Source organism: Numenius arquata, chromosome 20 (assembly GCF_964106895.1).
Source record: "Numenius arquata chromosome 20, bNumArq3.hap1.1, whole genome shotgun sequence".
Taxonomy (NCBI): domain Eukaryota; kingdom Metazoa; phylum Chordata; class Aves; order Charadriiformes; family Scolopacidae; genus Numenius; species Numenius arquata.
This window is the reverse complement of record NC_133595.1, coordinates 7,620,607-7,634,245: the sequence shown is the minus strand read 5'-3', so window position 1 is coordinate 7,634,245 and position 13,639 is coordinate 7,620,607. Positions and strand designations below refer to the sequence as shown.

General features: G+C 46.5%; 2 protein-coding genes across 2 annotated transcripts; both read left to right on the top strand.

Annotated features, from left to right (window-relative positions):
- The first annotated feature begins 2,943 nt into the window (after positions 1-2,943).
- LOC141473925 (transcription factor HES-5-like) lies at positions 2,944-3,988 on the top strand. Its single transcript, XM_074161564.1, has 3 exons — positions 2,944-3,024; positions 3,343-3,523; positions 3,723-3,988. The coding sequence occupies exons 1-3, from the start codon at positions 2,959-2,961 to the stop codon at positions 3,986-3,988; spliced, it is 513 nt and encodes a 170-aa protein (XP_074017665.1). The 5' UTR covers positions 2,944-2,958.
- An 8,101-nt stretch (positions 3,989-12,089) lies between these two features.
- HES5 (hes family bHLH transcription factor 5) lies at positions 12,090-12,799 on the top strand. The gene is made up of 3 exons (XM_074161563.1): positions 12,090-12,143; positions 12,280-12,445; positions 12,546-12,799. Exons 1-3 carry the CDS (start codon positions 12,090-12,092, stop codon positions 12,797-12,799), a joined length of 474 nt encoding a protein of 157 aa, XP_074017664.1.
- The last annotated feature ends 840 nt before the right edge of the window (positions 12,800-13,639 follow it).

Genomic DNA, 13,639 nt, shown 5'->3' with positions numbered 1-13,639 from the left:
AAGATGGTAGGCAGGGCTAGGTGCACCTGGAGGGCTGGGAGAAGGGATCTTCATCTGTGACACCCAAAGCAAGCAGCGGCTCATAAGCTAAAACCTTTCAAGGGATCATTAAGGTTCACCTCAAAGACACAGCACCCCGTCTTGTCAAACCTTATCCAAGAAACCTCCACAGAGTGAGTCATAAGAGTATGAGGATGGTGAAAGGATTGGTGGTGCCAAAATCCAGCAATCTTAAACATTAGGACATGTCCACCCAACAATAGTAAGGTATGAGCGTGGCACAACACACAGACCCAATAGTTTCATCAAGCATTCAAAGGTAATTTCCACGTAGACGTATCAGCACGGGTCTACCTGTGACCCTGGTAGGTGTTCTCATTGCTGCCGTCCTGTCCCTACCCCCTACTGCACACACGGGGCACTGCTCCCCATTCCAACCCATTTCCCAGAAAAGCAAACTGAGGCACGGTGAATTACACCGACAGCCCCCAGGACTGCCAGTGCTGCTGAGCTCGGTGTTCCTGCCGGCCACCCCCAGTGGGAACCAGCGTCTCTGCCCCCTTGCCCCATATTGCCCCTTTCTCCTGGTAAACACCGATCCCTGCGAAATCCCTGCCCGGCTGGTGAAACATGCGCTTTTCAGCCTCACTCGGTGAAAAAGCCATGTGAGTTCATCGTGCCTTGACAGAAGTGCAGGCTCCACAAAGGAGTTATTAGCACCAGGCTGTGTGGGTTTGAATTTCTCTGCGTTTCCCATACTTTTCCCCTATTGATAACATTTCTTGTTGGGACAATAGAAGTGTGCCTTGCAACTACTCACAACATTAGTGACGGTGCTTGAGCCTGAATGATTTAAAGGGAAAGAATCCAACTCCCAAAAGACCATCTGGCTATCAGTTATAATACAGCAATAAAGGTCAGGGCTGCTTCTCAGGAGTTGGGAAAAAGATGTTTTTTGACACTGAAGAGTCTCTTCAACCAGCTTGGTACATGCCTACCTGTCAGCTCTCAGCTTCAAGGCCTGCCATCGTTTCTCCCTTGCCAGGAAAGGGATAACACAGGGCACCAACTTTTGGAGGAAGGCCAGCCAAAAGATATGGGAAAAAGGGTAACATCTTATTATAGCTGGCAAAAACCAGGGCATGGTCTCTGAGCTGTATCTTATTTTGAATCATAATCCTTTGACTGTTTCAAAGTGTTCATGAGATGTCTTGTCTCCTGGCTTTCCCACAACACAGGGAATAAAGGGCTCCAAGGACAACATCTGCCCTTCACAAAGAGCTAAGCTCATTCAGGCCCATACAATGAAACCCACGACTGGCTATTTCAGTGACACCTCCCTCCTTCCTGTCAACTGCCCGTTAAACTCGGGCTTCGCTTCAGCATTTCCAAGTAAGAAATTGTCTTTGGCTTTCTTACCTCACTGCACACTTCCCTCTACCCTTTCCACTTCCAGATTCCCAGCCACGTTCCTGTGCACAAGCAGGGCACTGGGAAAGGACAAGCACCCCTCCGACCCCGGCACCACAGGGTATAGCCCCTCAGAGGGCAGGATGCAGCACAGCCTTTCTCAGGTAGGTTCTGGGTTATTTTTGGTGCTGCCTCAAGGACTACATCCAGGAGGAGATTTTTCTTGTAAGACAAAACCAGAACTGACCTAAATTGTCCACGCAGCTTTGTTCTTTTTCTTGCCTTTACCACAAAATAATGTTTGCTTAATTTTTATTGAAATTTTCATGCAAATACTAGCATGTATCCCCACTATCCCCATTTTCCAGATAAGAAAATGGAGTGGGGTTGACGTGCTAAAGGTTACACAAGGAGGCAATTATATGGTCTCTGAGAGCCCATGTTCTGCAGTGGGGCAGTGCGATGCTCCTTGGTCAGATGAGAACAGAGTGCACCAGAAACCTCAGACAAGCAGCAGAACTGACCTCCTTGCTGGGGTCCGAAGATGGGCCTCAGCTACTAAATCCCATTCACGACCTGCCTTTGGCTTCCCAAGGCCCAAGCCTTCTGGGTTGAATCTGATGCTATTCTTCAGCCCACCTTAACCATCATTCTTGTAAATGTCTGTATGAAAGAGAGAGTGGAAAAGGAGAAAGAAAGAGCTACAGGGGTGATGAGGCATGGGCCCAGTTCTCCTAGGAGGAGTGTGGCTGTCCCTAATGAAGGCAATGAGAACAGTGGTGCAACAAGCTCACAGATCTCGGTGTGTGAAGAGAGAAACAGAGGTCACCATATCCATTTGCTTCCTGTTCCCTATTTATTCACCATCCATCCAACATCCCACCGTCCTGACCATAGATTCTCCACAGCATTTAGAAATGTCATGCAAACAAACCTGTCGTTTCACACCGGTAACACTTTCTCTCACCCATTAGAAGTGTAATGACTGTATGGACAAGCACAAATATACCCATGGTTTGGCAAACCGCACCTGGCAGGCCGGCTGTGAAGTGCCCTCTCTAGGAAGAGCAGAGAGATGTCCTTGCTGCTGTTGATTTTGACCCTAACGGTGCTCTGCTGCTTCATCTTTTCCCGCCTTCCCCCAAAAGCGTGCCTCTTCCACGCCACAAATGTGACTGGCACATGCGGGGCCTCGGGAACGCAATTGATCCCAGACAACCAGCTGGAGGGTCAGTGTTTTCCCAGATCCCTGGACAGCCCCGGAGGGCCACGCTGCACACTCCACCAGTCAGCGTGGGCAGAAGGTTATTCTCTCTGGGGCATTCGCAATCAATGTACCATGCACTAATAGATGCTTCCTCTATTGTTCGGCTGCGTGCCCGGATTGGCTGAACGGCTGTGGGAAACACCAGCCATCCCCAGACTCACGTATCTGCTGGAGCTCCCTGATGTATAAATAGAGGCAGCCGGCAAGTGCCAAAGCATAGTCTTAGGCTCAGCGCAGCAGCTCAAGGTGCGGGTCCCTGCCCAGGACTGAGAGCGCTAAGAATGGCTCCCAGTAACGCTCTCATGATACACGTGGAGGAGAAACTGCTGCCAAAAGAAAAGAACAAAGTAAGTCGTGCCCTTGACAGGATTGGAAAGGCTGGTCTGTGCTCTATGCGATGGGCTGCCTCTATCAAATAAATACTACATGGGAAAAGATGAGATAAGGAGGGAGAAAGTGGTCTGGGGGAAGGCAAATGGGTTAGAGACATAAAGGGGATTATATAGATTTTTAAAAATTAAATTGAGCAGGGAATAGATAGGCAGCATCACAAAGCTCTCCTACCAAAAGAAAGCACCTTTGAACATGTGTGCATCAGTGCATCAGAAAGGGAAACGAGGTCAGGTCTCAGAAATCCTTAACGATCTGTTCCACCTCTCTTACAGCTGAGGAAGCCGGTGGTGGAGAAAATGCGCCGTGACCGGATTAACAGCAGCATCGAGCAGCTGAAGCTGCTCCTGGAGAAGGAGTTTCAGAGACACCAGCCCAACTCCAAGCTGGAGAAAGCCGACATCCTGGAAGTGGCTGTCAGCTACCTGAAGCAGCAGAGCCAGCTGCAGGACCCAGGTGAGTACAGAGATGTGGTTCTAACCACTCGAAGTCTTCTCGCACCGGCCTTTGCCCTCCCCTGAAGCCCCGCAGGGCTCTAACACACCAGGGCTGGTCATAAGAGCAAAGCTGGTGGTCCCAGGCTCTTGAAAGAAACTTAATCACCACTGTCCCATGATCTTAACCCACTGCTTCTGCTTCTTTCTTTCTTTTCTAGCATTCCTTCACAAGAACCCAGAGCAGGACTTTAACAGCGGGTACCTGCGGTGCCTCAAGGAAGCAATGCATTTTCTGTCCTACTATGAACCCAAGAAGGAAACCCAGGTGCAGCTAATCAAGCATTTCTGCAAAGCCCAGATGGGTGCAGATGTCATGTACACTCCTGCTCTGTGTAGTCCACCTCTGTCACCCTGTCTGTTTGCTAGAAAACAACCTGCCCAGAAGACTGTGGCTGCTGCTCCTACCATCTGGAGACCCTGGTAGATCTGCTGAACTTTGCTTTACTCCTATGTTTTGCTACAAAAACTAGAGGGACCTGTGATTGAATAGTTCCTCTTTAAAGTAGGAAACATTGCTTTCCAAAGGTGGGAGGGGGGGCAGTTACTGTTTTTCTGTCACAAGAAATGAGGGTCGCTGAGTAGTTTCCCTTCATAGTGAAGGAACATGTTTGTATCTTGCAGCAAATTTGCTGCTTTTATTGGTAGCTCTTGGCCAAAGAGAGGACCAAGTTCTGCAGTGATTTAGAGAGCCAAAAGCCGTTCAGTTTCCATCACGCTTTTGCTTGGCAAAGCTGTTGAGCCTGTGGCTGTCAGTGGAAATCTTTCTACTAACTCCTTGGGTCACTGGTTCAAGTGCTCCATTATCTCTAGATAATGCATTGACCTTCCTAAAGAAGGAGCACTTTGAAGAATGTATTGTGTATCATAAAGAGAGTATTGAGCCTTTCCCTTTTGAGTGAAAGTTGTTATTAAGAAATGCTGATTCTTCTGAAGTTCCTATGCTATTTTTAGTCCACCTTCTTACAGAAAGTTATGATGACAACAGATAGCTCTAGGGAAAATTCTCTTAATGTCAGTATGTGCTGCTCTCAGTTGAGGGATAATTGATGCCTTTTGTAAAGGAAATGCCTGTGATACCTTAAGGAAAAGGGAGAGGAAGGGAGGCAATAAGTACTTTATAATAATTGACTGAACTGAACGTGCTAAAGGGCTTAAAAAGCTTTTATAAAGTTGTGATGTATTCATCCTGTGTGATGTTCAACTTTGGTGTCTTCACTGTACAATACAATAAAAATGGATTTAGTCATTAATCCCTTGGTTTGAAATGATTAAAATGGCTAATGCTCCTGGACTGAGCGTTGCATTAGAGTCCTTCTGCAGCGGGGGAACTATCAGGAGATGCCGTATTTCTGAGCCCTCCATTCCAGTATAGTTTAAACCTGTGAAATTCACTTGGCAGAACAGGATTTCAGATCCTGCAAAGAAGCAACCTCTGGATAAGTTACCAAAAATTAAAATGGAGGTGAAATTGAAGTGAGATACTGAGAGGTGTAGACCCAGATACTTAACAGCAACCCATTCAGACTTCAGCAAATCACTAATTTCACAGCCAGTTTATTTCCCCCCAGTCCCCACTCATTTACCCACCAACCTGAGTTCAGTCTTACGCTTTCTGTCCATTTAGGAGGTAGCAACATGCAAAACTCCTAATAACTTCTGAAGAGTTCGGCACCTGACTCTTCTCGGGAGTCTTACCCTCCTTTTTGAAACTACCAGCAGTGGGGTGAACTAGTTTTTGTTGTCTTTTAATTTTAGCACCTTCTGTTACCTAAACACAAATCCTGTTAGGCAATAGCAGAATCGCTTCCTTTACTGAAGTGAAATCTGTCCATGTATGGCTAAAAGTGTACATAATTTGATAGCAGAGATTGAAAAAGCATTTCCTCTCCTAAATTATTTCCCCATACTCTTTTTCAAACATGTTATTCTTTTTCTCTGACATCCACCTAAGGGTATAAAACACACCACGAACAGAGCAACACTCCACCAGGCTTTAGAGGGTTTTTTTTATCCAACATGTAGTAGACATGGTCTCTCTGCCAAGTATCTTTTAAACGATCCTCCCTTGATTTTTTCACCCCACCTCAATTCAGAAAATAAATCTAGCATATCCTCTTACATGGGGATTTACAACAGCCTGCCTACCTGGGTGACCCAAAGCGAGCAGCCTGGGCTCGCTGTGCGTGGCACTGCAGCGGCCGTGCACAGGCTCGGCTCCAGCCTTCTGCGACTCTTTGGCCATTCTCTACGACCGGGCCACGGGATTCCTGGCTCCTGGGGATTAACTCAGCTGTGAGGAGGATTAGCACCTGCTGTAAAGGATGTCCTTGTCCTTCTCGCACACAGCTACACAAAGAGGGAATGGATGAGGTGAACAAGCAGAAAGGGATTCAGAAGGTATTTGGGGAAGCGGGAAGAAAAGCACGAGATGGGGATTCTAAAGCCACCCCTGAGCACCGTAAATACCAACAGTCTCTCCAAAACACAGCACTTTCCCCAATAACATTCATTCACTTTTCCTTAGAAGAGTTCCCATTCATTGCTCAGGGGGGATTGTTCACCTTTTAGTTAACCTTCTCTTCAAAGCAAAATAAATCTGCACAAATAATCATTTCACAAAACTATTAATCTAACCACAGCAACACTTTGGTTTGGATACATGACAGGGAGACCTCTCCTTCTTCCAGAGATGTAGTAACAGCATGAAACACCATTGGTCAACAATTCCAACTCTTCTGGGAGAGATGCCCTTGAAAACCTTCGTTTCTAGCATATGCTTTTTTCCTTAAACAAAAGGAAACCTAGAATATCTGATCTTGTCAAATGGCTGCTTAGTTAAGCGCTAAGCAAACTCAGATCCACTGATCTCACAGATCAAACTGCTGTACCTGGCCAGTCCTTGCTTGGTTTGGGATGAAACCCTTTGTTATACACATGGAAAAGACCAAAAAGCCAGGCAGCCAGGCCAAGAACATATTGCTCCACTTCATCAAGGTTCCATGGATCATTTTGGTTACTATTTTACCCTGAATGCATGAGCTGAGTGAGTGCTCTTCATCTGTCTGCCAACACAATATGAGGTGGGTTTTGGTACAGTTCTGCAATTACCAATGCTGCAGATAGATTTGTTCTTCCTAATGAACGACTAAATAATTCAGAAGAGATATTTTTAGATTTTGTCGTTGCTTAGTGATCTTGAAAAAGTCACTTCACCTTGCTGTGCTCAACATGTCTTTGTCAATTAGTACAAGCTTCTGAATCCCAGCAAAACTCAAGCTGTTCATCCACGCCTGTGCATTTTTAAATTGAGTCTAATTAAGGCAGTTTGTGGATAGGAAGTTGGGGGGAGTTCAGATTCAGTCAAAATGCAAAGTCAAAATTCAGTCAAAAGCACACCATAGCCTGACTGTGCACGGCAGGGACCGGGAAGGGAGTCACACACGCCACGGAGAAACCTGCTGCTATTATGTGGACAGGTATCTTCTGCAGCTGATGTGCCACCGCCCGAGTAACCCACGCTGTGAGCGTCACGGTTGGCAGCATCCCTGCAGTTTGTGTAACACTATGACAGCACAGACGGGAAAGAGAAAAGGAAAACAAAGAAGAGTTGCACAAACTGACGACTGTTGGATTTAAACCCAGCCCCTCTAGTTCTAGGCCAGCCCAGGAACAGGCCGTAGAAATGACAATTGTGCCAAACTCCCATGAGATCTCAGTCAGGCTCCTCAGCCCCAGAACCCCTGCCACCCATATCGGCATAAATCTGGAGAGACGCAGCTACTGTCATTCAGACCACAGGGCCTGACTCTCATTTACACGGAGGCTGTACTGCATTACTGTGGCGACAGCGGGGCAGTCGATCGTGCTCAGCTGTTGGTGTGCATGAGATTCAGACTGACTGTTTGCAAGGGGTGTAAGGGAGAGAAGCAGTAACCGCCTCCTTTCTGGGCAGGGGGAAGAAACCAACACATACACACACACTTCCCCCCCCCCCCCCCCCCCCCAAAAGCCTTCATGTGCCACAGGGGGGTCAGATCCATGGCTGGTACAAGTGCACCACGTGTTTTTCACCAGCCAAAGACTTGCCCCTCTGGGCTTTGGTTTACCAATTACTTGAGAGCTAAAAGCCAGACCTCTGGTTTCACCAGTCTTAGCACAGCAAAGGTTATGTTTACAATTTATTAATTATTATCACTTATAATAATTGAACGCAAAGCTGCTTATTGCTCCTCTGTCCCCTGGGGTGACTCTCCCCTGCTCCAACACATTCCCACCCTTAGGGAAGATGTTGTTTATTATGCTGATCCCACAACCCAGGAATAGTCTCCTGACAAAGCCCCTATTAACCTCAGAGTGTGGGCCTGAGTTTCTCAGAGTTTCCCACACTTTCTTCCCTATTTATGACATTCAAAGGGACCACAAAGGAAGCGTGCCTCACAACAGCCCACATTAGTGACGCTTTTTGGCTCTGCATTGTGATGACCAGCAATTCCTGTCCCGATAGACCATCTGGAGAGCTATTTTTCCCAAGGAGCACATTGATCGATCAGTATTATGCGAGAGCCCTTTTAAAACTTGGGAACGTTATGCTCTTTGACACTAAATAGGTGGCTCGAGAGGGGTTGTCAGAAAGATTTTAAACCATTTAAGGAAGGCACAGAAAAAATAAAAATCGTAATTATTTCTTTAAAAACACCATCAACAGCATTTGTAAGACAGGCTGACATGAATGTAGGAAATAGCCCAAAATAAAAATGCTCTAAAGGTGATATAAAAAGGAAAGCTTTAAGCTATCAAGTTGTGTGCTATAAGTACAGACCCAGACGCATGGGAGCACTGCTTTTTAGATCTGCATAACCTAGACAATGAAACTCTGGCTTTCTGTACTCTTCTCTGACAGCCCACCTTCCTCCAGACCTGTTGCTGCATTGCGATACACTGGGTTCTGCCCCACGGAAAGCTGCCAACTGGTATTAGGAATAGTAGCAGGTTTTGTGGAAACGGCATGTGTAGTAAGTCTGCACCTGGGCTGAAATCACCATCTCCAAACCAGAAGCAGAAAGCCCCATGGTTAGTGGTCCTCCAGCTGTTTCAATTTATGGACTGTAATGAACACAAGCCTCCTGATGATAGTCATAGGGTTGGTTGGTTACCTCTCTTGGATCCTCTGTGGTTGTTCCTCAGCTCAAGGTGCAGAGACTGCACACCATAGCCCAGGGTCAAACGGTGAGCATCTGCAGTTGGAGACAATTACCAAGGTGGTTCTTGCCCTAGGAAAAGCTGGGCCTCCTGCCTGACGTGAAGGTCTGTAAGTACAGACATCGACAACTGTTTCCAGATCTCTGTTTCCCCTTACACCCATCAATATCCATACCAAGGGAGAGTGGAGACTCCTCCCTGTTTTCATGTGTGATTTCAAAGACTGCACCTTCATGATGCAACCCATGATTGTGATGTGATTTACGGAGGAACAAGGCCACTAAGAAAGCAAGTCTTTGTTCACAGCATAGCTGTCATCTCTCAAAAGCGGGTCCAGATTTCACACTGTCCTCCAAAGAAAGGAATTACTGTGTGACATTATTTAGTCAACACCACATGTTTGGCAATTTGGGGGGATTTGTTTCTTTTAATCCTTCATTCGGAAAACAGGGAAACCCCTGCTTCTGAGCCTCCCACAATCAATCTTTCATCCCGGCTCTGCAGTGACAGTCAGAGAGAGGCACAAACTCCTCCCACGGATGTGAAGGACAGTGACAAGGATTTGGATCACAAGCGTGGTTCAGTGGGACAGACTATAGCACTTCCAGTTGAACTTTAAAAGAGCCCAAACTGAGCAAACTAGTTACAGATTTTTAACAAAGAGCAACTGGACTGTCTAAAGCACAGGATTATTTTTTCCTTACTGAAATCCTTGCAGAAAGTTCACACTGCACACAGTTCCATAATAAATATATTCTAGGGACAGCCTTAGTCTAGACAATCTATTATTCTGAAGCATCAGTTGGCAAGTATCGTTGCCATTAATTTTTCAGGCCTTAATAATCAAACGAAACGAGATGGAGGGAAGATTTGTTTCTCTTTTATCCCTCAGCAGTGTACAGAGGGTAGGTGAAGGAGGCAAGGGGGGAACTGCAGATTTGCTATCTTTTACACCAACAGGGAGAGGGGGAGAGATGCTGGGAGTTTGTACGCCTGGAGGGCTGTTGTTCTGCCTGGTTCACCATTCACATCAGATGGTGCGAGGCCACAGCTCTCAGGATTTCCCACATCGCCCCATTCACAGTGTTAAACTGTCAACAAAAGACGTGTGCCTCCGTGGGTCCTGAGAAGAAAGCTAACGCCTGCTGCACCATCTGCCCGGCGCTTAAAGGATGGGATAATGCTTTAATCAGTGGGAGTTGGTTTAGCCCTTTGGAGCCCAGGGGCATTGTGCTGGGGATAGGATGGCATTATTTAAAACCACTCATTTCATATTTCCAGAACTGAAAATTGGGTCAGAGCTTCCCTCCCATGTCCCTGTCCCTGCTGCTGCAAACATGTTCCTCCCCATACGGTGCGTGGCAGGACCATCCCATCCCTTGTGACCCCCGAGAGAGACACACAAAGCCACGGGCTTGACTTCAGGCTCCAATAATGGCACAAGGACATGCAGCCAGGGCAATCCAAAGTAGTACTGCTGATTACAAGCTGACAAAATAATTCAGGGAACTGATTTTGAATACTCCCTGTTCAATTATAGTTTTTTTGACAACCATCAACAATTAGAATTGTTACACCCTCAGTGATCCATCTAAATGTAAAATGTCTTTGGGCTGGAAAGGGAGGAGGGGAGAACGTCTAACCTACGAGAATCACTGCCATGAGAAGGCAGCAAGTTAAAAGGGGCTTTGTAAGCTCAGGTTAATAACTAGTTACAGGATCATCCTTTGCAGGATCATATCTTTTTATGCAACAACCCTATGTGTGCTGGAACACGTTGCTATCTCTGTACCCACAGACACAGGTTTTGGCCCTGGCTTACTGAGGGGGATGCTGAGGGCAGGTGAGACAGGCTGACTGCAGCTGACAGTGAAATGGAAGGTTTGCTTTCTGCTTTTGAAAGGCAGACACAGTGAATTGGTGGAGTTTTCATTAATATTGTTAAGAAACAGGTATTCAAAAAAATACCCCCTCAACCTGCTACCCTTTTAGCAACAATCTAGATTGACTCCCTGTTCTAGCCTCTGACCATGGAACATTCGTTAAGGAAAAATAATTGTTCCCATGCAAAATACCCCTTAAACCCATAGAGCCCCACATACTGCAGCTGAAACAGAGGTACCATAAAGCATAACTGGGAATTTGTCAATGTGAGGCTTCACATGCCTGACAGACAGATCCTGAATGTGACTAGCTTTGTATTGGATTGTGCTGGGGGGGAGCACTGGACCTGAGCAGGCAACCTAGAATAGCCTGAAAAAAATATCTCCCACAGGCAGCTTTAATCCTGGATTCTATCTGGTCCTTTCCACTTCGTTACCTGTGTTCATTGCAATACACATGGCACATACACTGAGAAAGCCTAAGATTTAGCAGAGCCACAGGATATCCTGGCACCTGTATTTACATCCTGCAAATGGGATAATACAAGCAAAGTAATAGACAAGAATTGACTTTTCACTGCATCTCACTTGTCTGTAAAGGGAAAATACATTTACGCGCTTTACGTGGAGACTCAGGACTAAGGGAACAGTGAGGCATTTGCAAAGTGGCATGAAATTAAATAGGACGTGTTTGGGAAAGGCATCATAATCATTACATGTCACGGGCTGCCAGAAGAAAGCCCAGATTACCCAAACAAAAGCATGGAAGAGCTCTGAATATAACTTATAGAGGGACTTTAAAAGTATTTAAACAATGGGGAGGAAAATATTTCAAACTAACTGCTTAGTGCAAATTGTTTTAAAGGTTCTTCCATCGATTTTAGTCTTTAGTTGCCTGAAAATTATCTGGTACTGTATTCATCTAAGCATGGTTTAATGTCAATGAAAGGTTTTAGTCCCTCTAATTCTGCATCTTTTCCTTTTCAATCTCTCTTTTGGTCGTGGGCACAGAGCATTATCTCTTCCTGGGATCAGTCTTCTGTGCTTAATTTCACCGAAGCCTGGGAAAAGGCAGCACATTGAGATGTTGACGTTCCCAACATCAGGCAGAAGTTTGATTATAATGACGGCAAACGCTTTCCCACGTTCTTACCCCAGTGCCGTAATGCCAAGCCCTATTGTGTCACACGCTCCCCAGTCCACCTGCTCCTTTGGGAGCAGGGTATTATCCCCAGGCAATTCACAGTCAATTTGCTATGCTGTAATAGATGCTTTCTCTATTGTCCCAGGGCACGCATGGATTGGCTATCGACTGTGGGAAACTCAAAGTCGCTCAGGACCCATACATTTGTATGCAGCCACCGCGTATAAATAGAGGAACTCCCAGCTCCCTTCTCCACCCGCAAACCAGCAAGCTCTGAGCCAAAACCAGCACTTGGGATAATGGCACCCAGCGCTCTCGCCCTGGAAATCCTAACACCTAAAGAGAAGAACAGAGTAAGTATCTGCTGCCCCTGAGACCACGGGGGCAAAAAAGCCGAGATGGGCCGAACTCCTTTAGCAGCAGGTTATATAGAGATGGGAAAGGGGAAAGTTTCACCGCTAACTGTACTCTTCCCATTTTGTGTTACAGCTCAGGAAACCCATTGTAGAAAAACTGCGACGCGATCGGATTAACAGCAGCATCGAGCAGCTGAAACTGCTCCTGGAGAAGGAGTTTCAGAGACACCAGCCCAACTCCAAGCTGGAGAAAGCCGACATCCTGGAGATGACCGTCAGTTACCTGAAATACAGCCGAGGTGAGTACAGCCCCCGATCACCCTTGCTGCCCTTACTTTTAGGCAAAACTCCAGCCTGAGTCTCCCTGTGTAACACTTCTCTCTTCTTCTGCCCTTGCAGCTTTTGCAGCATCTGCCAAAAGCCTACAGCAGGATTACTGTGATGGCTACGCCTGGTGCCTCAAGGAAGCCGTGCAATTCCTGTCTCTCCATTCAGCGAGCACAGAAACCCAGATGAAGCTCATCTGCCACTTCCAGAGGTCACAAGCAATGCCTAAGGACTCTGGTTCTTCTTCTGCACCCGCTTCCACCCACCAGCCCCCTGCAAAACAAGCAGCACTGAAACCCTCCTGCAGCCTCTGGAGGCCTTGGTAGGCCGAGAGAACGCTTATGTGTTTCCTGGACATTTGCTCGTATTTTGGAGGAGATCGTGACTTGCTATCCAAGTCCCCCCGCTCCTCTCATGAGTAGGGAAGAATGTTTTCCTTCTGCAGAGCATTACTATGCTTGGATGTCTGCCTCCCTTCTTCCAGGAGGACTGAAACGATCCCACCACGTGGAGAGAAAGTTATTCTAAAAGAATGTGAGATGTAATCCTCCTGCTAGGAGGAGTGAGAGGAGTTGTTCAGAGAGGAACACCGACTGTTCTTAACCTTAGTGAGGTTGTACGTGTGCATCTGTCGGGAAAGCGGTAACTTCTAAAATGTTCAGGCTAGTGTTTTCAAACCTGTCCGTTCAGGAGGAGCCTTTTCCTCTGACCTGCCCCACTGGGAACTCCCATATCCCAAGGTATCCACACCTCTGCTGCCTGGCAGCAGGGACCCCAGGTGTCCCAAGCAGGCAGCTACTCCAACCGGACACATTTGAAAATGCAGCTTTCCTACAGGTGCTGTAACGGGTTCTATGATATTTGTACACTGTACTGAGCGTGCTGTGACTATGGTTAAACCATAACTCAAACTACGTAGAGGAAATTCCTCAGGATGTCTTGCTCACAAAATCAGAGTTCTGTTTGTGAGGTTCAGGATATGTATGCCTTTTATAAAGGCAAAAGTTCATTTTTACATCCTTATAGGAAAGAAAGTTACGGCTGTGTTGTCGATTTTACAAGAAGTATTTATGAAAGTCTTTCATGAAAGGCAGATGTACAAATTGTGTTTACTCTTTAGTACCCTACCACCAGGGGAGAATGTAAATTCGTTACTGTCCTTGGAG